General features: G+C 37.5%; 3 protein-coding genes across 4 annotated transcripts; 1 reads left to right on the top strand and 2 right to left on the bottom strand.

Moving 5' to 3' along the window:
* The first annotated feature begins 1,828 nt into the window (after positions 1 to 1,828).
* LOC122051950 (GDSL esterase/lipase At1g28600-like) lies at positions 1,829 to 4,441 on the top strand. The gene is made up of 5 exons (XM_042613314.1): positions 1,829 to 2,112; positions 2,197 to 2,412; positions 2,500 to 2,648; positions 2,736 to 3,012; positions 4,009 to 4,441. Exons 1-5 carry the CDS (start codon positions 1,896 to 1,898, stop codon positions 4,236 to 4,238), a joined length of 1,089 nt encoding a protein of 362 aa, XP_042469248.1. The 5' UTR covers positions 1,829 to 1,895; the 3' UTR covers positions 4,239 to 4,441.
* A 4,210-nt stretch (positions 4,442 to 8,651) lies between these two features.
* LOC122051946 (late embryogenesis abundant protein 76-like) lies at positions 8,652 to 12,270 on the bottom strand. The gene is made up of 3 exons (XM_042613301.1): positions 12,186 to 12,270; positions 9,628 to 10,474; positions 8,652 to 9,513 (listed from the first exon to the last, which is right to left on the bottom strand). Exons 2-3 carry the CDS (start codon positions 10,255 to 10,257, stop codon positions 9,301 to 9,303), a joined length of 843 nt encoding a protein of 280 aa, XP_042469235.1. The 5' UTR covers positions 10,258 to 10,474; positions 12,186 to 12,270; the 3' UTR covers positions 8,652 to 9,300.
* Positions 12,140 to 21,246, bottom strand: LOC122051935 (probable beta-1,3-galactosyltransferase 14). Of its 2 annotated transcripts, XR_006131611.1 has the most exons (8): positions 20,679 to 21,245; positions 20,283 to 20,435; positions 20,110 to 20,192; positions 19,935 to 20,034; positions 19,286 to 19,399; positions 18,630 to 18,772; positions 12,386 to 12,528; positions 12,140 to 12,270 (listed from the first exon to the last, which is right to left on the bottom strand). XR_006131611.1 is itself a non-coding variant. In XM_042613292.1 (7 exons), exons 1-7 carry the CDS (start codon positions 21,017 to 21,019, stop codon positions 12,446 to 12,448), a joined length of 1,017 nt encoding a protein of 338 aa, XP_042469226.1. In that variant the 5' UTR covers positions 21,020 to 21,246; the 3' UTR covers positions 12,280 to 12,445. The 2 variants fall into 2 exon arrangements, 1 of the variants encoding a protein (XP_042469226.1); XM_042613292.1 differs by lacking the exon at positions 12,140 to 12,270 and having other exon boundaries at positions 12,280 to 12,528; positions 20,679 to 21,246.
* Positions 21,247 to 25,531: the final 4,285 nt, after the last annotated feature.

Raw genomic sequence — 25,531 nt, 5'->3', positions numbered from 1 at the left:
CAGACACAAGACATCAAATACACAGAGTCTACCTTAATCCGATTGATCAAATCAAAACTAACCTGGGGTACTTATATTACCTATTGAGAGAAAATTTTAGAAGATATGTTTAGTTAATATAATCATATATTTAAATAACTTATAAATATTCTAATAAAATTACGATAAATATACCTATGAAATAAAGAAAAGAAAGATAAATAAAACTTAATTAATAATAATATAATAAAATAAAATTTATTTAAATATAAATAATATTATAGATGATCAATTAATGAGATAAATAAAAAATATATTAAAAAAATAATAAAAAATAATAAAATAAAATTTATTTTAATAATAATAATAATAATAATAATAATAATTTATTAAAATAAAATTTCGTGAGATAAGATTTGAGGGTCGTTGTGCGCTTGTTTACCTTTTGAACCAATATCAAAGAGAATCTAACAGATATACGTGCCGTCTGGAAGTGGAATGATTGCCTAGTCTATCACAATGTGCCTAGTCTTTTGTTTTTTCCCGATGGTCCAAATAAGAGAAGTCCGTATCTTCTCACTCATTATTTTACTCTACTCTCTTCCAGATGCAACGTGCAAAAATGTGCAAAGTGTTTGTCTGTGTGGTTGTTCAGTGGAGGCTAAACAGAAAGTCTAAATAATTATGTGATATACTTTTTTTAATTATCGGATATTCGGTTTGAGAAATCGTATGATTTCTCTTTACCAATCCTATATTTTCTGACTTCGAGAGTGATAGTAAAAGAATTCCATTAGTTTCCGAGTATGCTGTCATTATTATTTATTTCGGCTGAAAGTTTTCAAGAACGGTGAACATGTATAGCTTTCATTTTATCAAATGTTCAGGCACAACTGGCCCGAAAGTTGACAATCTGAAGTGTTTGACGTTGAATCAGCTCCGCAATATTATAATCGAGCTAATAGTATCTTGTCTACTAAATTTTATAGCTTCATGATTCATTATACAACTCAAGCAAACGTGACTAATTTTTAATATCACTACTCATTCTTTACTCGATAATATCTCAAACTATCTTCATAAATATTTCTTAAAAACGGGTCTCCATTAAGTTAAATTTATCAAACAACTTTGTAAAAATAAACTGTCTGAGTATATTGAATATTTGATAACACTGAAGCCTTCAAGAATCAATCCAAGCCCATAATATCTCCTGTCTAGTTGCATCACCTAGTCGCTGTTCCTCTTAAACGTGTCATCTCAACAACCATTAATGGCATCTCTGCTCATTGGTCCATCTGTCCTTTGTCCTGGTATTGGATGATTACAAAATAATTAATTTCCTTAGTTGGAGAATAGAACAAGCAAACAATTAATTATTTGACGTGTTCCACTTTATGAATGCGTTTGTAAGCCAGCAGCAGTTAAACTATTTCCTCATTTTAGAAGTTTATTAGAAATTTCACAGTCGATCGATGTTCTAGGACGGTTTACCCGTCAAATTCAGAGAAAGATATAATATTCGAGGATTGCGTGAGCTAATTTATCTCTTGTAAAATATCTATCTAAGATTGATTTTGACGCGGAAAAGATGCTGTCAATCAGCTTGGTCAAATTTCTATCACGGGGAGCAACCAGGTCTCAATTGTTAGGCAACCTATGTAGTAGGTTTAATCTCGAGCTAACCGGGTCCTGGCGGTTAGGTGGAGCCAACCCATCAAGCATTACATCAGCATCGAGACTTCACGAGCTCGTAGGGGTGGAGTTGGTAGACATTAATGGAGGAGACGCTAGAGAATTACTGCGGACAAAAGAAATGAGGCAATATATATATATATATATAAAAGACAAGGTCCAGCTCTCTATCATGTGGCAAAGGGGACGGATAGAGAGCGAGAGAGAGGAGGCGGAAGAGAATGGTCAACGCAGCGATGAAGGTTCCCTTCTTCCTCCTTTTCCTCGTCTGCTCCTCCCACCTCGCCTCCTCCCAGCGCTACAATGCCCTGTTCAACTTCGGGGACTCCCTCTCCGACACCGGCAACGTCGTCATCGCTGGCCTCCCCTATGGCATGACCTACTTCGGCCACCACACTGGCCGCTGCTCCGACGGCCGCCTCGTCATCGATTTCATTGGTAAAAACTGAAAGTCTTGCCTTTTATTCTCGTCTCTTTCGATTTGCGTGCTTATGAGGTGCTGCGGTTTATTCGGTTCTGAAGCTGAGGGAATCGGGCTGCCGCATCTACCGCCCAATACTGCCAAGAACGCAAGTTTCAACCAGGGCGCAAACTTCGCTTTCATCGCCGCCCCGGCCCTTCCCTTCGACTTCTACCACAAGCGCGGCCTCAGCAAGGGGCTTTGGGTGAATGCTTCGGTTCACGAGCAGGTGGATCGGTTCGAGAAGTTGCTTCCTTCCATATGCGGCTCGCCCCAAGGTCGGTCGCTATTTGGTTCCATGTCCTCATCCCCCAATTTTTATAGCTTCGAACTCTCTGTTCTGATTCCTGCTATATACTCTGCAGATTGCAAGGATTTCTTGAGCAAGTCTCTTCTGGTCGTCGGCGAGTTCGGGGGGAACGACTACAACACCGGGATCTTCGGCGGGTGGGCGATAACTAAAGTGAGTTCCTTCACGCCCTATGTCACCAAAGCTGTCGCAGAGGGCATCGAGGTAAAAAAAAAAAAATAAGTTTTAGCTGGAATTGATGGATCTAAAGCTCCCTGTGGTGGAATTGATTATGATAACCGACTCCTTCAGAGATTGATCGGCCTCGGCGCAGTCGATATCATCGTTCCTTCTGTGCTACCGGTGGGTTGCTTCCCTCTCTACCTCACTCTCTACAAGGCCAAAGACCCGACGGAGTATGGCCACAGGACCGGATGTCTGAGGAAGTTCAACTCTCTGTCCTGGTACCACAACGCAGTGCTCCGGCGGCATCTCGACCGGCTCCGGAAGAAGTACCCGTCCGTCTCGATTCGATACGCCGACTTCTACGCCCAACTCTTCGACTTCGCGATAGATCCTCTCAAATACGGTGAGTACCCTGGTCCATCTCTCCTCCGGCAAGTACAATGCAGTAATCATCTCACCATGACACTCTGCGGATTGCACAATTATCATTCCGATTGATCATGATATCGATTACTTGCGCCATGCTACGTGCCGTCCGATGCCTGTAAAATGTTCGATCGCATGCGATCCTCCATGAAAGAGAAAACAAAGAAATTGGCGGCGTTTGAACCATTCCAGTTTGGCGATTTGGCGATTTGCCGATTTGCCATAGCCACGTTCCAATGCCGCCCACTAGTGTTCATAGAACCCGTACACCGAATTGAGTTTATTGGGAGAAAGACTGACGGCTCTGACGGAGGCAAATTGAAGGTTTGCCATTCGACGACGGAATTGGGAAAGCCGTGCGTCCAGTTCTTGGCATGTGACAGTCCACCTAATTAGCAACAACGTGCACCCCTTTGTCTTTTCTCGCCAGCTCCGCCCAGCCCATTCCGGTTTAAGTTGCTCAGCAATTCGTGAGATGATATACAACGTGTTTGATCTACTGCTTGTTGGAGGATCATGGAATCATTGCTACTCTTTTTTTATTATTGCATGAACAGATTGCATGTGGTATTTCGAAATAATTTCGACCAGTTGGAATTAATTAATAATAGAGGCAGCGGTGGTATTATTGAGCCTCGGCCAGTTTTCAGTATCTAGATCTTGTTGGCTCCTACTGTAGGTATAAAGAATACAGTTTTTAATGTAGGGTACGGAGGAGGTCCACGAGGCCCTATCACTGTCTGTATGGCTGTTCTTTTCATTGGGAAATGGATGCCATATTGTATGGGTGGGCACTGCTTTCATAGCAGGCATATGATTCATTGAGTAGAAAAGTATTCTATCATTGCAAAAGGCATCTAGACAGGATGTACATGTTTTACTAATCAGCAGCACTAGTTGTTTTTTTTTTCCTTCGTTTCTTTTCTTTTGCTCTGAGAATCAACTTGGCCTCCAAACACTTTGAACTCCACAGGTTTTAAAGCTGGAGCCTTGAAGACATGCTGCGGAGCTCCCGGGATGGGTAACTACAACTTCAATCTGCACGCCAAGTGCGACCAAAATGGTTCGAGTGTGTGCGCCGACGTATCGGCTCATGTGAGCTGGGATGGGATTCACATGACTGAGGCCGCTCACCGGATCATCGCCCAGGGTTGGCTCAACGGCCCCTACGTCAACCCTCCAATTTTGAGCTCCTCCAGTTAAACCAATACTAGGCAAATCTATCAAATGAACACAAGCGCTAAGAGATTACTGGTTCAAGCTTCATGAGCAAAATTTATCCAGCTCAATTGATTCTTTACTGTGTTAAACCTCCGAGTTGTACGATTGATGACCGCATATGCTTGTGTGACAATTATTGATGATGATCAGAAAGCAAATTGAAATTCCATTATTAATTGCTTCAATTTATTCTCTCTTCTGTTTTTTTTATAAACGTACGATTTGAGTGGTTGAACAAACATTAGCTACAGCTGCAACCTGCCAATTAGTTCCAAATAGTTTGGTTGAGCTATAAATGATATTCTACATATTCGGAGGTTGAGGATCTCCAGCCGGTGTCTTAACATGGATCATGTATCAACTAGCTGAGAATTAAAAACTGAACTAAATAACACGAAGTTTTACAAACTATATTAACAGCATAAGTTTATGTCAGTACCTCAAAATAGTTTTGATTTGATTAGTTTTGATATAATTAATCAAATCAAGCTAAATTCTGTTGGTATTTAACCTCTATATTTAAGTGTACAGGAATTTAGGAGCATAGGAAGTTGAGCGAAAGACACAACTAGCGAGAAGGACGACACGGGAGAGAGCCGATGGGCTCGGTACGTCCGAGGGACGAGGCACCGCGGAAGAGTACGCTAACGAATGAGAATAAGACGTGTGTCATTTCCGAATGACGAGAAGCCTGAGCGGAAGACTACTCGAAAGCCAGAAAATAGGTTCGAGTGAGCCCTATTCCGAATGATTGAAATCACCCAAACATGTGGAACCGAAACAGAAGATCCAGACCAATGCGAACGGAACCAGAACGGAAGACCAGGATCGAAAGTCAACTATCAGTCCGAGCGTCCGAACTAGGAACTTCATCCAAACACGACGTGGCGCTTTCCGTTGTGACGAGGATAAAAATTTATCCCCCTCCAGACTTCTGGAATCCTTCCAGGTGCCTCGACCAGGGTTTAAATACAACATTGATCTCAGTAGCTCAGAACAACATTTGTAAATGATTTCTTTTTAGTTTTGTTTGTAATTAAGTGCTTCAATTGCTATAACAGCCTTCTCCACTTGAGGAGATTGTTTAGTGAACTTCAACTTTCTTGAATTGATAATCCCTTTATTACAAACCAAGTAACTCTCTTATATCTCTTTTTTTTTTTAAACAGATTCTTATTTCTTTTAAAAAGATTTATTTTTTCTTTTTTTACAAGTTATTCACCCCTTTAATCAACCACTAGGGGACCTATACCTTCTTCTTTCGGAGATCCAATCAGTTGAACCTCCACTTTGTTGACTGGGCAAATGCCCAACCCTACCAAGCTTCCCACTAACCTAGCTGCGCCTTTTAGCAACTTGGAGTCAAGTTTCCACTACCTAGTCGTCACATGAGTCGCAGTTGAAGTCCAAAATTTGGACTTCCTTCTGGTGCAGATTTGCTCGCCTCCAAAAGATTAACCAAAGCCAAAACTTTCACTGTAGGTGTTGCGAATGGAATCCACCCTGTTCTATGCCCACCTGCCAAAAATAAGAGGCTGCAGATAGGCAGATTTGGCAGTGAACTTTCCGTTATCGCTCCATCTCCAAGTGATTTCCAAAGATAACTCCTCAAAAAGTGCAACTTTACCCAACTGATTGGTCGCACAAAATGCAAACCAAAAGTTGTGGTTGAGATGTAGGTGTCTTAGAACATCCCCAATCGAATATTAAATACATATTTAACATCTCCTTTCCATTTTGAATGGGCATTATAATGCTCACTCACAAGAGAGAGGAAAAAGGATATTCAAAGATTTGAACACCTTTGAATACTCTTTTTCAATTATTTTTTATTTTATTTTTCTTAAATTGTAAATTTTTTAATATTATTTAAAAAATTAATAATTTTTTTTTTACAAGTAAGATTATTATTAAAAAATAATAATAATAATTTAAATATTTTAAAATATATTTATTTAATATGATATAATTTTAAGATGAGTGAGTGGACGGTGGAATCCATAAATAATGAGTGTTAATATTAAAAAGGATGTGAGTGAAAGATATATGTTGTTATAATAAATATATGACAGTGGACCTCATACTTTTTGATGAGATAATGAATATTATAATGACAATGCATTATGGATGCTCTTAGCTTAACATCTTGATTTGGACAAAGGGAAAGGAGATTATAGAACTCCAATTCAAGCAGTTCTCCACGAACCCATCTGCTATGTTTTTGAAACATATGATCATGTGGCTGGCTTCTAACAGAGAGCACTACACTCCCATGATTTTTCTAGAAAGCAGTCTTTTGAGACCACCGAAGATCGAAGCAGTCTAACACTCGGTGCAGAAGCCACCACCATTGCCTTAGCTGGGCTAGATTAGGTTCTTTAAGACTCAATACACTTAGTCCTCCCATGGACGAAGGCCAGCAAACTATAAAGCATTTTTCTTCCTCTTCTTGTGATCTTGTGTTATTTTAATTCCTTTAGGCTGTAGCTAATTATCAATTATTGTTGTCATTTTTTAGTTGATTGTTTCCACCCACTATATTCAATAGGTTAGGTAGGCAGGATTGATCATCTACTCACAATAAATAAATAAAAGAAATTAAATTTAATATAAAAAGAAACAGATAAATATCATAGAATACTAATTATGATTTGATATTTAATATAATCAACAGACTTTGTATCACTAAATATCTCTTCATGGATCCATTCATTTTAATATAATCCTCAGATAAATAGCCACTATATATCGAGCGCTGTAGGTATGATCTGCGTGGAAATCGAACCTAATTGCTTGGGAAAGCACCTGCTTGTTTACCATCACGCTATAGAAGATGTTCTAACCTGTTTGATTGATCAATATCACCAAATATAATCAGTAGAACAAGTGTCGAACCCTCCTAATCTAGATATGCATCTTGCTGAAAAAAGGTAGGTCTGCTGCTTCTCCCTTGCTGCCCTCACAGAAGCAAAAAATCATCACTAACTCATTGAGGTTGGTTAGCAACTTTGGTTTGCAACGGTTCTCAAAGATAACATTATCACCTTTTATTATTCGTTTTCATTTATTTTTTTTATTTTTTTGCGTTTGGCAGTGCTATTGTAGAATTAAAGAGGTGTTAATAAGTTAAGCATATATGTATTTAAATTTATTTATTTAGCATGATGAACAAACACATGTGAGCTTTTATCAAATTGAAATTGGAATTTGTTTATAAATGTTTAGTTACATTTTCGTAAGACTGAAAGACTATTAATCATCATCAGTTGAAAAAACTAAATGAAAAGTGATTAAAGAATATTAGGTCTTTGGCACAATTAATGATTTTGAACACGGAAAGCCCCACTGGATAAAACCTCGGACAACGAATTAATGAGGAATGTGGACCACACTACTTTGGTATCATTAACAGTGGTTTGGTGGGTGGTAATCAGGGTTCAATGCGATTGAACTACTGGAGGACACTACGTCAAGAACTTGATGGATAAAATATGAGATCGGATTGTCTATCTCCAGATTAATCAGATTGTAAATTCTGAATATCTAATCTATATATTAAAACAATTAACAGTGTTGCAACAAGATTTAGAAAAATTATGCGCCAAGAAAGCCTAGCAGCCTCGAGCAGATATCAAGGTCTTTGCCCGAAGCCTATCCGGCTCAGCTGTGGTAAATGGGCCGCACTCGGTTCGAGGCCAGCCCAACAAAAACTTCAAAAAGTGCAGAGATAAGCTAGCCGTCTTTGACTCTTTGCTCAGAGAACAGAAGAAGTCTTTGGAATATCATACATTTATGGTATGGCCATAGGCATCCATTATCATTCGTTCATTCTAGACCTTATAAATTCTTATGTCGATAATGTTGATTAAACTCCAATTAAATAGTAAAATATTGTGATAAAGAAGGTAGAAATTTTAGATGAGATGAGAGTAGGATTGGAAAACCAGAGAAGAGGAAAAGAAATAAAGAAAAAGAAATGAAAGAATGAGTAATAAGAGATGGGATGAACAAAAGAGAATGACAAAGAGAAGAGATGAGGAGCATGAGAGAATTAGAACGAGGAGAAAGAAGCAAGTTTAGTAGCGGCGACTAGAAGGAATTTAGAGAAGCATAATTTCAAAGTGTATCAGAATAAAGGCCAATCGACCAGTCCTCTCATTTCACGAGCCTTATAATGACTTCATTCTCGTCACCTGTTCACGGTGGAGCTGCTTTTGCTATCTTGATGCACAAAAAGCAGGAAAGAATCCCCGAAGTTACTCACCAAACCAAACAGTGGTTAGCAAGATAAACTTTCACCCCAACTTGGACGTTGACCATTATTAGAGCCTTTTAAGATAAAACTCTCTGAAGTTTCTAAAAAACAGACTATGATTGACTTGCACTAGTCTCAATTTATTAACCAACGGTACTTCTTAAATCACTTAACACCTTCAGTTTACAGATCAAGCTGGCATCAGCGGAAAAGAGTCTCTCCCGAACTTGAGCTCATAGCAGTACATCAGGTAATTATCATAACCCGCATATTCAACTGTTCGATGACATACAACGCAGTTTGCAGGTATTGACTTCAGAATAAGTTTGAAAGTACTTTTCTTCACATACAACGCAGTTTGCAGGTGATTACGATGTGGAAACAATGAGAACGCTCCAAGAACTCAAGGACAAGGCAAGCAATCTCATCCAACGAAATCAGCATCAAATTGCCAAACAGCAGAAGCACTGATAGACAAAGCAAGCAGTCTCATTCGATCCTACAAAACCAGAATCATACTGCTAACCAACAAGAGCACTGCTGCAGGTCTACCACTTGCAAGGCAAGCAACCAATTATTATCTACTTCACCTGGCAGGAAGACATTTGATTTACAAAACTTTTCGCCATTCTATTATTTACGTCTATTTTTTTTAATCCAATATCTGGACCTTAGGTCCAACTAGTCATTCCCCCTGTTCGGCCACTCATAAATCCGGTAGAGGGAACACTTCGTCACATTGGATATCCACTCTTACCGCTGCGTTTTACCGGGAGGACCATCATATTCTTATTGAAGTAAAAGGTGATTCTTCACAGCATTGCTTCCGCACGGGTCGAGCGGGTCTAATCCTATGATCATATCGGGTGTTGACATAGCAATTTCGATCACAGCCACACCAATAACTTTGAGTATTCCAACGCTATCTATAGTAGGAACTTCTGCTTGCTTTGGTTCACCATGTTCTCCTCTCCCTTCCTTTTGCTCCTCTCCCACTTTTTCCTAGTAAACAGTTGTGCAAGCTTTAGCATTTACAGGCCATAGGCATTCAATCTATAATAGTTTCACTAGCACCGACATCGACATAGCAAAACAAATGCCTCATAGAAATGATACCTGGACTAAAATTGCTTTCTGACCAGCGTATTCTTTAGCTTGCTTGAGAGTCGCTTTGTCCTTGTCCTTTAATGATCCTTCTCCCTTAGTCCCTGCATACTGCAGGGCTCTCTTGGCCACCTCTATTGCCTCCTCTTCCTTCTCTCTGGCTCTCTTCATAGCCACTTCCCCTGTGTCTCTCGCTGCTTCCCTTGCTTCCTGTGCTTTCTCCATGGCCTTCTGAGCCATCGATTTGGCTGCTTCTTTTACTTCCTCTGCTTCCTCGCTCTTGGCCATCTCCTGTGCAGCAGCTTCCGCCGCGACGCGCGTCTTCTCGGCCGCGTGATCTTTCGCCTCAATGCCCTTTTCTGCCACAACATGCACCCTCTGGGTGGCCTCGGCGCCCTTGGCAACGGCGAAAGCCCCTGCGGCGTCGAGTCCGTGCGTGACGGCCTCTTTGGTGTTGTGGATCTCCGCAGCGCCAGCGTTCTTTGCCTTCGCGTAGCGCTTCTCCGATGCGCTAAGGGACTCGATAGAGTTCTGCTGGGCGATGACACGATACTGTCCGATATCTTCTGGCGACATGCCCTCCTTCCCGTGCTCCACTCCTCTAGAAGCGGACTCTCGCTCTCCCTCTTGCTGTGAAGCCATTGTCGATTGCGAACAGAAGCGTAGTGAAGGTCGACGACTGGTGAGCGAGGCCGAGCGGGTTACTGGGATGGGGGAAAGCGGCGTACAAGCATTAGTCCGATCGCACGGTCGACGCGTGTTACAGACCCTGCGAACGTGTTGAGTACTAGTGGAGGAGATGGCACGTGCAGGTGAGAGGAAGACGCTTTGTTTTTTTTAAAGAGACATCGTAAATTATCTGCAGTTATTTTGAAAAAAAAAACTTATGCAATACTCATACTAAAATATAGTACCTATATTTCTAAAATCTATAATTGAAAATAAAAAATTATTTTATTAAGTTTAAATATCCACTTTCTATTATTTCTTTCTCCTATGTAGTATTTGAAGAATAGATTCTATTCTATAAATTAAAAAAATATTATTTATAAATATAAAATTTAAAAAATAATAAGATAACTAATGTAAAAGTTTTTAACCCCTCTATTTAATGCTTAATAGTGGAGCCGGACGAAAAACACTGTTCGTTTCAACTGAGAGGAGTCCCTTAATGGGTTAGCTAAGCTCAACGTCTCAGTCTAGCTTCGTGTTAAGACGACATGTTCATTCAGATGAACCTAGTGACTAGCACATGAGATATTATCACAATGAGATCTGGGATTCGAATCTCGATAAAGTCGAGATAAATACTTTCCTTATGTACTAATCACTATTCCAAAGGCTAGTAGTCATCCGTGAATTACCTCCTCCGTATTAGTCCTAGGACGAGTTGACGATAGAGCTAGAGACGAACGTATTCATCTTTTATCACAGTGTTGGGACGACAGTCATGATCCAAAAGGTATTATTACACTCTTAAAACAAGATGAGAAAGAAAGGATGAATGGCAATAATGGTCAGTTTGGATAAAGAATATGATAGATCGAATTAGAGGTTTATTGAGAAGATACGTGAGCTAGCAACGATTCTAAAGGACCTAAGAGAACTAATAATTCGCTTGTATCATATCAGCCTAACTTCAAAAATATTGTGAAGAGTTATCAACAAATTCACGCCATAAGTGTTCCTTGTATCCGTACTTTTATTCCTTATATGGATACAGATAACACTCTCCCAATTGATCCGAAGGATGAGGAAGATGAAAGGGGTAAAAGGACTTTAAATTCAACAAAACAAACCCAAATATCTCTCTTTCTTTGCCAATGACCTTGTTTTGTTCACTGGAGCATTTAAGAAACGAATGAGAAACTATATCGGAGGAAATGAAAGTGTTTTCAAAGGACTCAAATAGGCAATTAGTGTGGTAAAGTCAGAGGTTTTCTTCATGAGGGATGCGGGAGTAGATGAAGAAAGGTAACGCCAAGTGCCTCGTGTTTCAACACAATTGATGTGAAGCATATGGGTGTGTATTTGGAACAATGGATAACACCAATACCATAAACATCAGATATAATTGAGAAGTTCCGGAAGAAACTTTCGAGCCAGCCTGTGACATACCTTTCGATGGCAAGGCGAATTAAATTACCAACTTATAGCCTTCAGTTAGGAAAGATGCATCATATAAGATCTTTTATTTGTGGCCATAGAAATGGATAAAAGGCACAGCGTGGGGTACAAATGGCCCGAGAGTATGAGAAGGATGACTTATAACATTGATACTACAGCGGAGATAAGGGAGAGAAAAGAGTGAATCATCCAAGGCGAAAGAAGCCTAAAAGTAGATGCTGCATTAGAGCCCTCATGGGGAAATGCATGTATAGGAAGGACTCTTATAAACAGGGACTTGTGCCTGAGTCTTCATAAGGACAACAAGCCTGAACATGTCTATGAGTATATTAGATTCAAATAGCTGATTAATAAATGACTATTGGGACCCTTTTAAGACAACAACAACAAAAAAAACTTCGAGTTAAACCAACGTGAAGCTAGATGAGATTAAATGTCCTTACAATTTGCGTGTCATCACGGTGTGGTTTGAGTTGGGTTTATCCTCACATCAAAATTTTTGAAAAGAAGTAACAATCCAGCAGAGACCTAGAAATATGAACCCGCAAATAAGCATTCTTTAACAATAAACTAGTACCAAATAAATTGCACAAAAGAACTAAATCCAGCAAACAAATTCCATATGATGGTCACAAAAGCTCACTTTCTACTTTCTGGTTGCAAGTTGGATTTTTTTCTATCCAGTTCCGTGTTTCCAAGCTTCTCATTCATCTGATGATTTTGGAATTCCTGAACATATCTCCTTTTTGTGGAGTTGTAACATCTTCACTTCTGGGTTGCAGAGGCCTGACAGAATAAAGAGAACACTGATGCCACTAGAAAATATTTTACTAAGTCTGAAAGATAAGTGAACCTGTAATTAAGTGAAGTTGCAAATTTCTTAATCTAGATCTATGCAATTTCTAACACTGACGAGTTACGATCACCTGATGTCCCAGTTGCTCTAGTTTAGGAATGAAATTATAAGAAAATAATTATTCCTAAAGAATGAAATTCAGAAGGAATGAAATAGAAATATATATGCACTAGTTTGGTTCATGAAATGAAATAAATAGGTCATTTCATTCCAAACAACTGACAATAGCTCACTCAGTCTGTCTCTGCTTAATAAGGGTGGGCATAAAGGCCAACATTGTTGGATCTCTATGTTTCCATTCACATTTTTCAAACAAACATAACTGTTTCCAACTGAAAAACTTGAACCAGACGATTTGAAAATTCAAGTTTCAGTTCAAATTTCAGAGATGTGCAATACTTTGTTTCGGGGTTCAATTAGACATTTTACTTTTATATAGAATCTAAAAAATCCTTATCTGAACTAATTTGGTATTAAATACAACATAATACATAAATATATATAATTATATAGTATATAATTATTACATATAAATTGACAAAAAGCTCAAAAAATAATATAAGGAATAGATTCCATGAAAATTGATAATCTGAATTTATTTCTATAATCAAATATATAAATTCTTATTCTATGAGACTTCATAAAAAATAGAACAGTGAGATATCAATCAAATGCACTACAAGAATGGTGAAGTGGTATATGGGATCTGTCTTGCAGCAATTTATATTAATTCATTTCTAATTGACAGAACCGTGCAACTACAAGTTTTCTCTGACTAAAATTCAAAAAATATTTGGCCATTAACATGAAAATAATATGCACTGAATAATTTCTAATTTATGCTCTTTTTTCTCCATTTCTTTCTCAACTTTAACTAAAATAACTGCTCGTACATATTATGTATGTTGTAGCATCTAGGTTTAATCTCACTACACATTCGCTAGCATTTGCAAGGATAGATATGTGTGCACTCAATAAAGCTCTTTGGCTCACTTGGTCCACTAGGCTTGGTGAGAAATGCAAGAAGAAACAGCAAAATGTTATAGCAGAGCTACAAGCCTCACGACAAAAATGTTATGAGCAATTTGGGCAATCAGGTGAACTTCATGAGGTGAGGCCATCAAGCCTACATGGGAATAATTGTCACACTTTAATTTAGTCGCATATTAGTAGGCTGGCATTCAAAGGCAATATAGATTTATTAACTCGTGGAAATTGACTTTTAGGCCACGTGGTTCAAACGTATAAAGTCAATGTTTAATTGTCACATCAGGAGTGGTCAAGGCACCTGCTTAAAGGATGCCAATTAATTTAGAGTGAATCTTCTCTGAAATCGAGCAAGATTTCCTCTCAGTGTAATTAGTACTGCAAACAAGACTGAATACCAAATCTTCTAGATGATAGTAGCAATTCCTATTTCCTATTATCCTATTTTGAAATCTTGTGTGTAATTATTTCTTAGGCTAAAAGAAGAATATTACTCATATGAAACAAAGTGTTCAAACTTTAGGGGGGGGAGAGAGAGAGAGAGAGAGAGAATTCAAAGAAAGTTGATGTCGTATAAATGAGGGTGCTAAAAGATAAATGCATAGAGTTACTAAAAAATAATAAATATACTAATATACGAGAGAAATTAGATATAGTTCCAACAGATATAAATGAGAGGAAATAAGTTGAGATGAGTATGTTCACCGATAATTAAGTTGAATCAAGTAGAGTGGGAGGTGGATAAAGGTGGAGAGAACCAAGAAAATATTAGTCAAAGTAGTAAAAAATAATTTAATTAATTTGAATAGCACTAATAATATTACCAGCTCAATGGAGGGATGGTGACAGATGATAAATGTAGTAAAGATTAAAGAACATGTACGACAATGTAGCCATTATTATTAGAATTAATGAAATTGTAGGTTCAATTATAAGTTTATAACACTATATATTTCACTAATTATTTTCAAGATAAACTCCTCGATGTGTTATTTTTCCAAATGTAAGTCAATTAAAAAAGTATAAATAAAATAAACTTGTAGCTTGTGTGGAGAGAAAATTTCAGTAACTAAATTTTTTAAGTTAAATAGAACTAAGATTGAATATATGAGATGTAATTTCAATAATAAAGAAATCAGCAAAAGAATAATCAAGATGGATGAATAGACAAGTCCTAGGATTAAGAGTTTAGAAATCTTAGATTCATTATCCAACAAAGAGATATTAAGAAAAGTATCATCAATAGATAAAATGTGATTATGTGAACATCATGTGCCCCTACGACAAGGAACATTTTATAAAATTGTGTTGCCGCTAGCAATACTTCATGGGTTTTATCTTATGTAGTCAGAAAACACTGTGGTTAAAAATATTAAATAATTAAGATGAATGTGTGTAGTTACTAAAAGAAATTACTAGTATTTAAGACAAATTAGGTGTAACTCCAACAAATGCTAAAATAAACAGAAATAAGTTAAAGATAATATGAACATATTTATAAACTAATACAATAACAACAACCAAGCCTTATCCCACTAGATGGAATCGGTTATATAGATCCTTTTACACCATTGAGCTCTATCCCCTACTATATCATCATCTATACTTAAATAAATTTTATCTTCTATTATTGTTGTTAACCAAGTCTTTTTTTAGTCTTCCTCTTCCTCGTTTGATATGCGTGTTTGTCATAGTTTTACATTGTCTAACTGGAACATTTATTGGTCATCTAAATACATATCTATACCATCTTAAATATGTCTCTTGAAGTTTTCTCTCAATAGATACAACTCCGACTTTCTCTCTAATGCTCATTTCTTATTTTGTTCATCCTCGTATATCCACACATCTACCTCAACATTCTCATCTCTGCAACTCACATCTTCTGCTCATGTCAAGTCAAAGCCTAACATTCAGCTTTATACAACATAGCAGGTCTAACTGCGATTTTGTAGAACTTTCCTTTAAGTTTTAGAAATACTTTACGATCACATAAAACACCCGACGGTCTCCATTTCAACCATCCTGCTTGTATTAAGACATCTCTCTCAATCCCTCCATTGTTTTGTACAAATGATCCTAAATATTTAAACCTCTTGGTTTTGGACAACTCGTCATCTTCAATCTTAACAATTATTTCATTATATCTAATATTACTAAACTTAAATCTCATATATTCTGTCTTTATTCTACTAAACCTAAAATCTTTCCCTTTTAGTATTTCCCGCCAAGATTCTAGTTTAGTATTTACTCTTCACGTGTTTCATCTACTAAAATAATATCATCTGCAATCAGTATACACCACGATACTGTGTCTTAAATGTGTGTAGTGAGTTCGTCCGTAATTAGTGTAAAAATATAAAGACTTAGAGCTAATCATTGATGTAACCCTATCTTTATTGGAAATACTTCAGTTACTCCACCTGAAGTCTTTACTCTGATCGTTACATCCTCGTATATATCCTTAATTAGTTTAATATATGTTACGCTAGCACCTCTCTTTTATAGAATTCTCAATATAAGTTTTTTCTAAGTCAATGAATATCATATGTAGATCTTGTTTTTGCTCCTAATATTTTTTAATTAGTTGTCTAAGAAGATGTATAGCTTCTATTGTTGACCTTCCATGCATGAATCCAAATTAATTTTCAGTTACTGTGGTGTCCTTCTTTAATCTTTTTTCTATTATTTTTTCTCAAAGTTTGTATGACTCATTAGTTTAATATCCCTATAATTTGCACGATTTTGTACGTTTCCCTTGTTCTTATATAAGGGAACTAGAGTACTTATCCTCCATTGATCAAACATTTTTTTCGTTTTTAATATTATGTTAAATAATTTTGTAAGTCATTCAATACTTTATTTCCTTAAGCACTTCTATACTTTTATCGAAATATCATCTGATCCAACAACTTTTCCATTGTACATCCCATTTAAAACTTATTCTACTTCTAAAGTTTGAATTCTACGATAAAAATTTAAATTTCTATGTTCATTTGAACTACTTAAATTACCTAAATTAAGTTGGTTACTCTAAGCATTCATTAAGAAATTGATGAAAATACTTCTTCCACCGCTCTTTTATTTCTCCATCGTTTACTAGTACCCTATTATATTCATCTTTAATACATTTTATTTGGATAAGATATATTGTTTTACTTTCTCTCACTTTAGCTATTCTACAAATACCTCTTTCCCCTTATTTTGTATCTAATTTTTAATATAATCATTCAAAAGTGTCATTTTTTGCTGCATTCCCTACTCTCTTAGCTTCTTTTTTGGCTATTGTATATTTTTTTAAGTTTTCCTCATTCTTACAAATATATAATTCTTTAAGTTATTCGTTTTTCCTTCCTTTCTCTTGTACTTTCTCATTCCACCACCAAGATTTTTTACTTAGTGGTGCATGTTCCTTTGACTCACCAAGTACACTTTTAGCTACTATTTTCAACTTTGATACCATCTTATCCCATGTTATATTAGAGTTACCGTATATTTCACCTAATGATTACAATCTTACCTTCTTCTTAAATATATTTTGCTTCCCATCCTTTAACTTCCACCACTTTATTCTAGGAGTCGTATATATTTCCTTTCTATTGATACTATGTTTGAGACATATATTCAACGCTACTAACCTATGTTGATTAGTTAAACTTTCTCCAGGATGACTTTGCAATCTTTACAAATCTTTCTATCCTTTTTCCTAACTATATGAAAGTCAATTTTCGATTTATTATTCTGACTTTTGACAGAGACTAAGTGTTCTTCTCTTTTCTTAAAAAACGTATTAGCTAATATAAGGTCATATGCTATCGCAAAATCTAATATAGTTTTCCCTTCTTCATTTCTCGTTCCAAACTCATAACCTCTATGTACCCCCTCATATTCCACATTTTTCACTCCGACATGCCCATTTAGATCACCTCTTATTAAAAGCATTTCATTTGACAAAATATTTTGTAATACTTCATCGAAATTGTCCCAAAACCTTGATTCGATATCTTCATCTAATCCCTACTTGAAGTGCATATACGCTAATTATGCTCATAGTTTCTTTCGCCACATTATCTTAAGGCTATAATTCTATCCCCTTTTCTAATTACTCTTACAACCTCATCCTTTAACGAACTATTACAACAATGCATACTCCATTTCTTGCTTTACTTTTTCTTGTGTACCATAACATAAAGCCCAAGTTCTCTATCATTTTTGCCTTCTCGCCTACCCATTTTGTCTCTTGTACACACAAAATACTAATTCTTCTCCTAATCATGGTATTTATTACCTCCATTGATTTACTAGTGAGAGTTTCTATATTCCATGTTCTAAATCTTAGACTATTAGTTTTCCTATTATATTTGTTCTTATCCAACCTATGATGTGAGAACTCTTGCCTATTTAACACTACACCCAAGTTCTTATGAAGATGTAGCGGTCCTTATCAATATGTTACAGTCAGATCCTACAATGCGAACTCTTGCATATTTAGCACTACACTCGAGTTCGGGAGATGTAGCGGTCATTGCCGAAATGTTACAGTCGGACCTTACAACATGTTCCTTCCAGAGAACAACCTAGCATTAGTATAATAGTTTAATGGATTCATTCATTGAACATTTGTTATAGTTTTAATACTGGCTGGCAATTTAACGCAACCCTCCTCCTTTATCCGGGCTTGGGACCGGCCATGACCAGTTCGTCATGGGCGGAGTTATATTTATAAACTAATATATTCTATAATTACTTAAGTTTAATTAATTATAATTAAGGCACAATGGAGAGTGAGGCTAAAGAAAAGGAAACCAATACAATTGACCAAAGTTATCTTTCTCTATTAGTAGTGATGCAACCATGCTTAGAACTCAATGGAAGAGCAAGATGGACCAAATAGTCAGAACAAACTGGATGGATGATGAGCGTCTGCTTCTCTTCCTCCTTATTAAAGCATTTTGTTAAAGTATAGATCCTATCTACTAGAAATGTATCATTTGCTCAATTTAAATCCTGAAGAAAGATCAAAAATACTTTATTAAAAACTAACCTGAGCATCTTGGAATATCCCAAACAGCAATTGATGATGACGAACAATCAGGCTCGCAAAGAGCAAGGTTGTTTTCATGGTTGACATTCATAGCAAGCATCCAGGAACCTATTGTCACGTCCTCGTTGCTGAACATTCGGAAACTGGAAATGTGCATATGATTAAAAACGTTGTTGTCAATCACTAAAATATACAAAGTACCGACTAATAATTTATGAGAAATGGTGAATAAGAACTAGAAATAAAAAGAGACTTATTCAACAGCACAAAAAAAATACTACTAAGCAGTCAAAAAAACAAAAGAGGATATTGGTGCTCCAAGGTACAAATACTTCAAAATGAGAACCAAAATGGCCAAGTTGATCACGGTATCACCTTTATGAACTCACCAATTATGTCTTTGTATATCCAATGAATTGACTTGAATGGGAAATGAAAAGAAACATCAAATAATGGCAAGTTTGATTATGCAATGGGATAATAGATAGAAGTGCATTGATTTGAAAGAATACTAATTACATTATCTTAAACCTAAAATCAAGGGAGCAAGTCATTGAAACAAACAATATAATGAGAATAATGAGTAGCAAATGTTTGGGGGGGGCTGACTTAATAGTTGAACCAAAGTTTTCAGCATCAGAATTCTTGTAACTTGCCTGTTGTTTCTCAGTGCAACCAAGCTCGACACCACATCAGATGAAAGTGCATATATGGGACCATAAGCATGAAGAAAGTATCCTGTCCCAAGCAGGTGTGATAGTGGCTCGTACCTATATAGTTTGCAAGACAATCACAAATATTAGTCATACTTTATTGTATGCAAAAGTAATAGTGGATTGAGATTCATATTGCGAAGAAAATTTAGAAAGAAACAAGTAAACATAGTGATGTAAGTAGAAAACCAAGGTCATTCTGAAAATGGAGAAAGTACATGCGTATCAGGTGTTAGATGAATAAAAAGAAGAAAAAGTCTAGTAGAATGTAAGGTGCTTATGAAGTGAATCTATTGGCATAAATGACAGTTTGAGGGGAATAGAAAGCACAAAATACACATTTTCTAATATTCATTTACAGACCTCGATAAAAAATTCAAATATACAGAATCCCATATACAGGTAATGCAACATAATTGATCTACAAAGGAGTAAAACAATATTCAATTTTCATTAACACAAATCTGAATTACTTCCTTTCCCCAAGAAAAAAAAGGATTACTTACTTTATTTATAACATTTCTTATCATTCTAATCAAAGTATCATATCCTTGTGTATGATGAGTTTTTCAGAAAGTAGTTAAATACCAACCACTTGAGGTGAGGGTCAGTGAATACAGGACCCTTTTTCATGCATCCAAGATATGTTTGAGTGGTTGGTCGCTCTTTTGCCAAAAGCAAGGAAAGTCGATCTAAAAAATTGCAATTAATTAATTAACTTAAGGAGTTTTGGATAAAGAAATGACAATGTTTCAAAGACCAATTACCTGGTCTCAAATATATATCATCATCAGCTTTCACATAGAAATCTGAATCATAAAGTGCAAATGCTGCTTTAAAGAAAGCTAACCTACAAGATAAAATTAGGTGAAGACTTGTAGATACCAAGAGCAGAACGCTCAGAAGTACTTATGTAATAAGATGCCAGTGCATTTCATACGTTTTATATGGAAGATTGCTGTACTCTTCCTCAATATCTATAAGCATGAAGTCATCATACTCATTCACCTCTGTTTGAAGCGCTGCCATTTTTGATTTATCTTTGGTCTTTCCTATAACAAATCTGAAGGCCAAGCCAGTCGCCTCTTCCAAGCTGCAACATCAAATAAGATTCTGAACTAGGGCAAGAATGCAACGCGAATGGCCACTTAATTTCAGAATCCAGTGATCAGCGATCATAAATTCCATCAAAACCAGAACTTTGTATTACGAAAAAACAGAGAACAGAACAGAACTACTTAGATCTTGACGAACCCGGATAACTGTTTAGAGAATGAGATACTGAAACGGTGAAAATTGAACAAATCGAGCCAATAGTAACGAGAACAAGACTAACCGAAGAAGACCTTGGCGATCGGCGGGCAACCACGTCTGCCTGATAGCCCACCGTCGACCAACGGATCCAAATCCCGTCTGGATCCCGACGAAACCCATTACCTTGTGCCGCTCCGCCACTCCACCACCAGCTCCTCCGCCTTCATTACGGTCCCACATGAAAGACAACGCCCTGGGTTCGACATCGGGGCACTTTCTGGCGGGTCTCGTGATGGAGAAAAGGCCGAAGAGGACACCGGCGATGCCGAAGATTAGGCAAATAAGGGGGAAGGCGGGGGAGGATGAGAAGCGGCGGAAGCGGGAGGCGGAACGGTAGTGGAAGACCTTGGGCGACATCGGCATCGCTGGATTCGACTCATAACCCTGGCATTTTAGCGTTTGGCGAAACGCATGACGGAGGCGAGGACGGGTGTTACTCAACGCCAACCGGAATGAAGTGGTGGTTTCTCTATAGGGGTGTTAATGTCCAGTACAGAAGAAGTCTGACATGGTCCAGGGCGGAGACGGCCCCATTCAATCTGTCGGACTCAGCGTCATTCAGACTGAGCCGTGCTGCTGGGTCGCGACTGAACTTGGCCTTGAGTCAGTACAGGCGCAAGTTTAGCCAGCTTCATTCAGATTCAGAACATATGGTATCTTGATCGAACTTCAGGCATCTGTATTCAATTGTTTATCTATCATTATTCTAAATAGGATGGAGAAAATTTATTATACAACGCAAGGAATAGCATGTATAAACCTCTTAAATTTGACGGTGCGGTCAATGAGCAATGAGATATTATTTGGGATTGAAACTCGATGTATTTAAGTATGTTCTTTTTTATATATTGATCATTTATACTAATGATTAATAGTTTTTCATAATTTATCTTTTTTATATTGATTTAAGAATAGATTGATAAAGATATTAGGGACAAATAAAGCACCTTTTACCTCGTGTATAGACCTCTTTAAACTTATTGTGGTCTTCCAAGATAATGTAAATTTAAAACAAAGATATAATTTTCTCATCTCAATTGCACATAAATCATTTGATGTATTGCTTCTCACGAGAATAATATCTTTTGCCATTGTGAGAGATGTGGTGCATAGTAGAGATCTCTACTTGATAAGGTCAAGACAAAAGTTAAGTTCTTGGTCAAAAGTCGAATAGAGTTGTAAGTTAGGGATGCAAAAAGTCAACTTTAGTCAAGGCGACACATCCGACTCTCTTAGCTCGGTCACTCAACTTCTTTAGCTCGGCCATCCGATTCTCTCAACTTCTGACTCCCTTAGTCCGGCCACCGACTCCCTCAAATCCTAACTCTCTTAATTCGGTCATCTACCTCCCTCAGCATGGTCGTTCGACTCCCTCAGGTGAGACTTGCATCATACATAGCTCGTTGAACTGTTTCTCGACAACATAGTTATTCTCTCCCGAAGGACGTGGACAATGCAGCTTGATACGGTACATAAAGGTGGGGCCTGATAAGACCAGACAATTAGAAGTCAAGGGGACGTGTCAGTCAAGGATAGTCCAACGTCAAGAGGGCATGACGGTCAGAAGTCAAAGGGACGTAGCAGTCAAAGACAGTCCAAAGTCAAGGGGACGTGGCGATCAGAAGTCAAAGGGACGTGATAGTCAGTAGTTAGGAGAGGAAAGAAGGAGTTAGATCGCTTAACGTCATCAGCCGCATAATTCACGGTCGGGTACAGACAGATCAAGGTCCCAGATCTGAGGCATAAGATGCAACCTGGAGTAATACATGACCTGCCCGGACTAGTCGGGTTTCCTCAGCTGAGTCGCATAGCCAAGCCTGATACTTTCAGTAAGACAACTCCCGGTCGACCCTTCAATAATCCAAGCGTGAAAGATGGAACCCTCGCTACAGCTCGTCTGAGTGTAGCGTGTGCTTGTCTGAGTGTGCACAAAGCCTACATACCGTCGGTCTCGTTACTACTGTCCTTGAGCTCCACGTGGGGGTCCGTCTTTCCGAGGCACATATGCTAGGTATATCCAAGTCGCCTCTCCGTCAACACCGACGTCATCTCAGCTGGCCTTTGTCTGACTCAGATTCCAAACAGGATCAATTTGACACCATATGTGGGAACTTCCTTCACCTATTCTAGACCGTGATGATGGAGGATACCAGAAAGATTAACGTCACCATGACAACAGGAGAGTATGAACTGTTCAAGGAGACCAAGAGACGAGCGACTTCCGTAAAACACATCACTGCTTCACAACTACACAAGATGCCTGTAGTTTCAAAGGACCATACCCATGTTTTCGACAGGACGTCTAAAAGGAAACAACCCAAGACTTTCCCCCAAGCCTTTTATCGCGAGCCCTGCTCGGATTATTATAACAAGTGCTCAGACTATTATAACAAGAAAGAGCAGCACTAGGCCTCTACGATCGAAAGTTCCCCGTCTAGAGATCCAAAGAAGGGAAAAGTTATAGTCCTCCGGGAGGAGCCGAGGGAGATGCTTGAGGAGCAAGTGCCCTTTTCTCTAAGGGTACTCAAGGAGAAGCTACCAAAGGGGTACAAGCCCCCAGCTATTGGGGAATACAATGGTAGTAAGGACCCAAAGGATTATCTCCGAAAATTTCAGAACGCTGCATTGCTGCACCAATATAGCGACGCCATCAAATGTCGAGTGTTCTTAAACACTCTGTCTGGCTCGACACAAAAGTGGTTCGATGGATTGTCGAACGGATACATCAACTCTTTTCAGGATTTCAAAATGCTTTCTTGTGTAATTTCGCCAATAGCAAGAAGTATCAGAAGATAGACTACTATCTCTTCGCCCTCAAGCAAGGGTCTATAGAACCATTGAGAAGTTACATAAAACGCTTCAACCAGGTAGCTCAGGATAATTTCATATATTGAAAAAGATTATTTTCAATATTGAAAGCCGTGATCAATTAAGTCACATAATAATTTTATCTCAGGTCAAAAACTTATTTATTAATAAATTTTAAAAATAAAAATTCTTTTATGTTAAATTTTCAAACATAATTTGTTAAAAAATAATATATTTATCTAATAAATATTTTTATTAAATAAATAAAGTTAAATTTCTCTAATAAAACATTAAAAATACTAACTAATGGTTTCTACTCTCTCGCTTGAACTCCTCTCTAGAAAGTTTAGATCAACTTTTCCCCTTGCGAGATCTGATATCCTAAAATATAACATAGGTTAAAATTTGAGTTGACTTGCTAACATGATCTTTCCAACATTCAAGTCAATCATAGATAAGAAAGGAGGCAGAAGAAGAAAAAGAAAGAAAAGAAATTTGATGGAGAAGAGTTACTTCTGCTTGCTTACGAGAAAAAGACCAACATACCTGGGCTTACCCTCTTGGTGAGTTGGTGAAGATGAAACTTTTGACAATTCATTATCATTCCTCTACTCATTGATTGCCACATGCACAGAAGAAGGAATCAAAGCAACATTTGGCATCCATTATTTGTTTATCCACTTAATGATTATCATGTACTCATAACTAGAAGCTTCGGAAACTTCGCTGCTCGATGGAGCTCAATCAATTGCTCAAGTGAAATTTATTTGTATTTCTCGAGAGAACTTGAGTATATTACCAAGGGACACTCAGTGATATTACTCAACAGGACTTAGTAATATTACTCGATGGATAATTTACAATCCCACAAAGTACTATAGCATTTTCTGTAGTAGTGCTTTACTCGGGTGATTAATCTGATTTCCCAGACACTATAGTTTAGTATACCACAGTATGGTCCTACTGTAGCATACTGTAGTATTACTATATTGTATTGTAGCAGATGCTCGGGTGAACAATATGAGTTATAGAGCACGGTTTTTTTTTTAAAGAAAAAAACCCCGTATAGGGGGATTCCATAACAAATGAAACATAGGAGGGGGGGCCAAACCTGACCTCTTAACATGCATTTACAAAAGCCTGTACTTTTTTACAAAAACACTCAAAACTTATTAACAACCAAACCAAAGATTTCATCCCTATCTTTCCTCTCACAATATATTAAGAAACTCAAAACACAAAATTAACTACACAAGTTTTCGCATGCATCCTTAAACCACGAGAAGCAGATCAAAAAGTTACTGCATTCCCACCGCAACACAAAGAGCTTCCACCTACCGACACAGTTTGATTAAATCCAATTTCCATAAAGAAAGCTCTACTTTGATAGCACCGGACATATCACTCCATCCCAACCACGCCCAAAATTCTATTCTGATTAGCATCAGCTTCCAGAATAAAAAGTCATCATATTTCCAACATCATTGACTCTCCAAATCACAGTCTTCTTCAAAGAGAAATCCCATTCATATTTACCACCATTATAAGCACTGATAAAACACCAGACAAATCTGAACTAATCACAAACTTGGACCACTTCTAGAAATCCACTACCAAGAACTCCGAGATTTTCTCCAGAAATTCCACACCTAGTGTCTGATTGAAGCCATGAACCTCCCAACTCAAACCAAATATCAGTCTCAAGCACCTCTAATGAAATCCGAATTCAAAAACTAGGGAAGCCCAAAATCTGATCAACAACAGCACTTCAAGAAATTCCAAATCCTATATGGATAAGCATCTGAAATAATAAAGGGAAACTAATCCCAGCAATATGTATCATCTTCAAATAAAACACAAAGCTTATCAACCCAAGACATTTCCATAAAGGATTTAATATCAATACAACCTAAAATCTGCCGTGTCACAGACTTACAGAATCACCAGCACCAGCAGCCCAAAACAGATCCCAGTTTCAGCGAGCCCCCATGCCAAATTTGGAGTTGCTACTCTCCACCAACAAATAAACAGCAAATCCATTCTCAAAACAAAACACCTTCATTAGGA

Source organism: Zingiber officinale, chromosome 1B (genome assembly GCF_018446385.1).
Source record: "Zingiber officinale cultivar Zhangliang chromosome 1B, Zo_v1.1, whole genome shotgun sequence".
NCBI lineage: Eukaryota > Viridiplantae > Streptophyta > Magnoliopsida > Zingiberales > Zingiberaceae > Zingiber > Zingiber officinale.
This window is presented reverse-complemented; position numbering and strand designations above follow the sequence as displayed.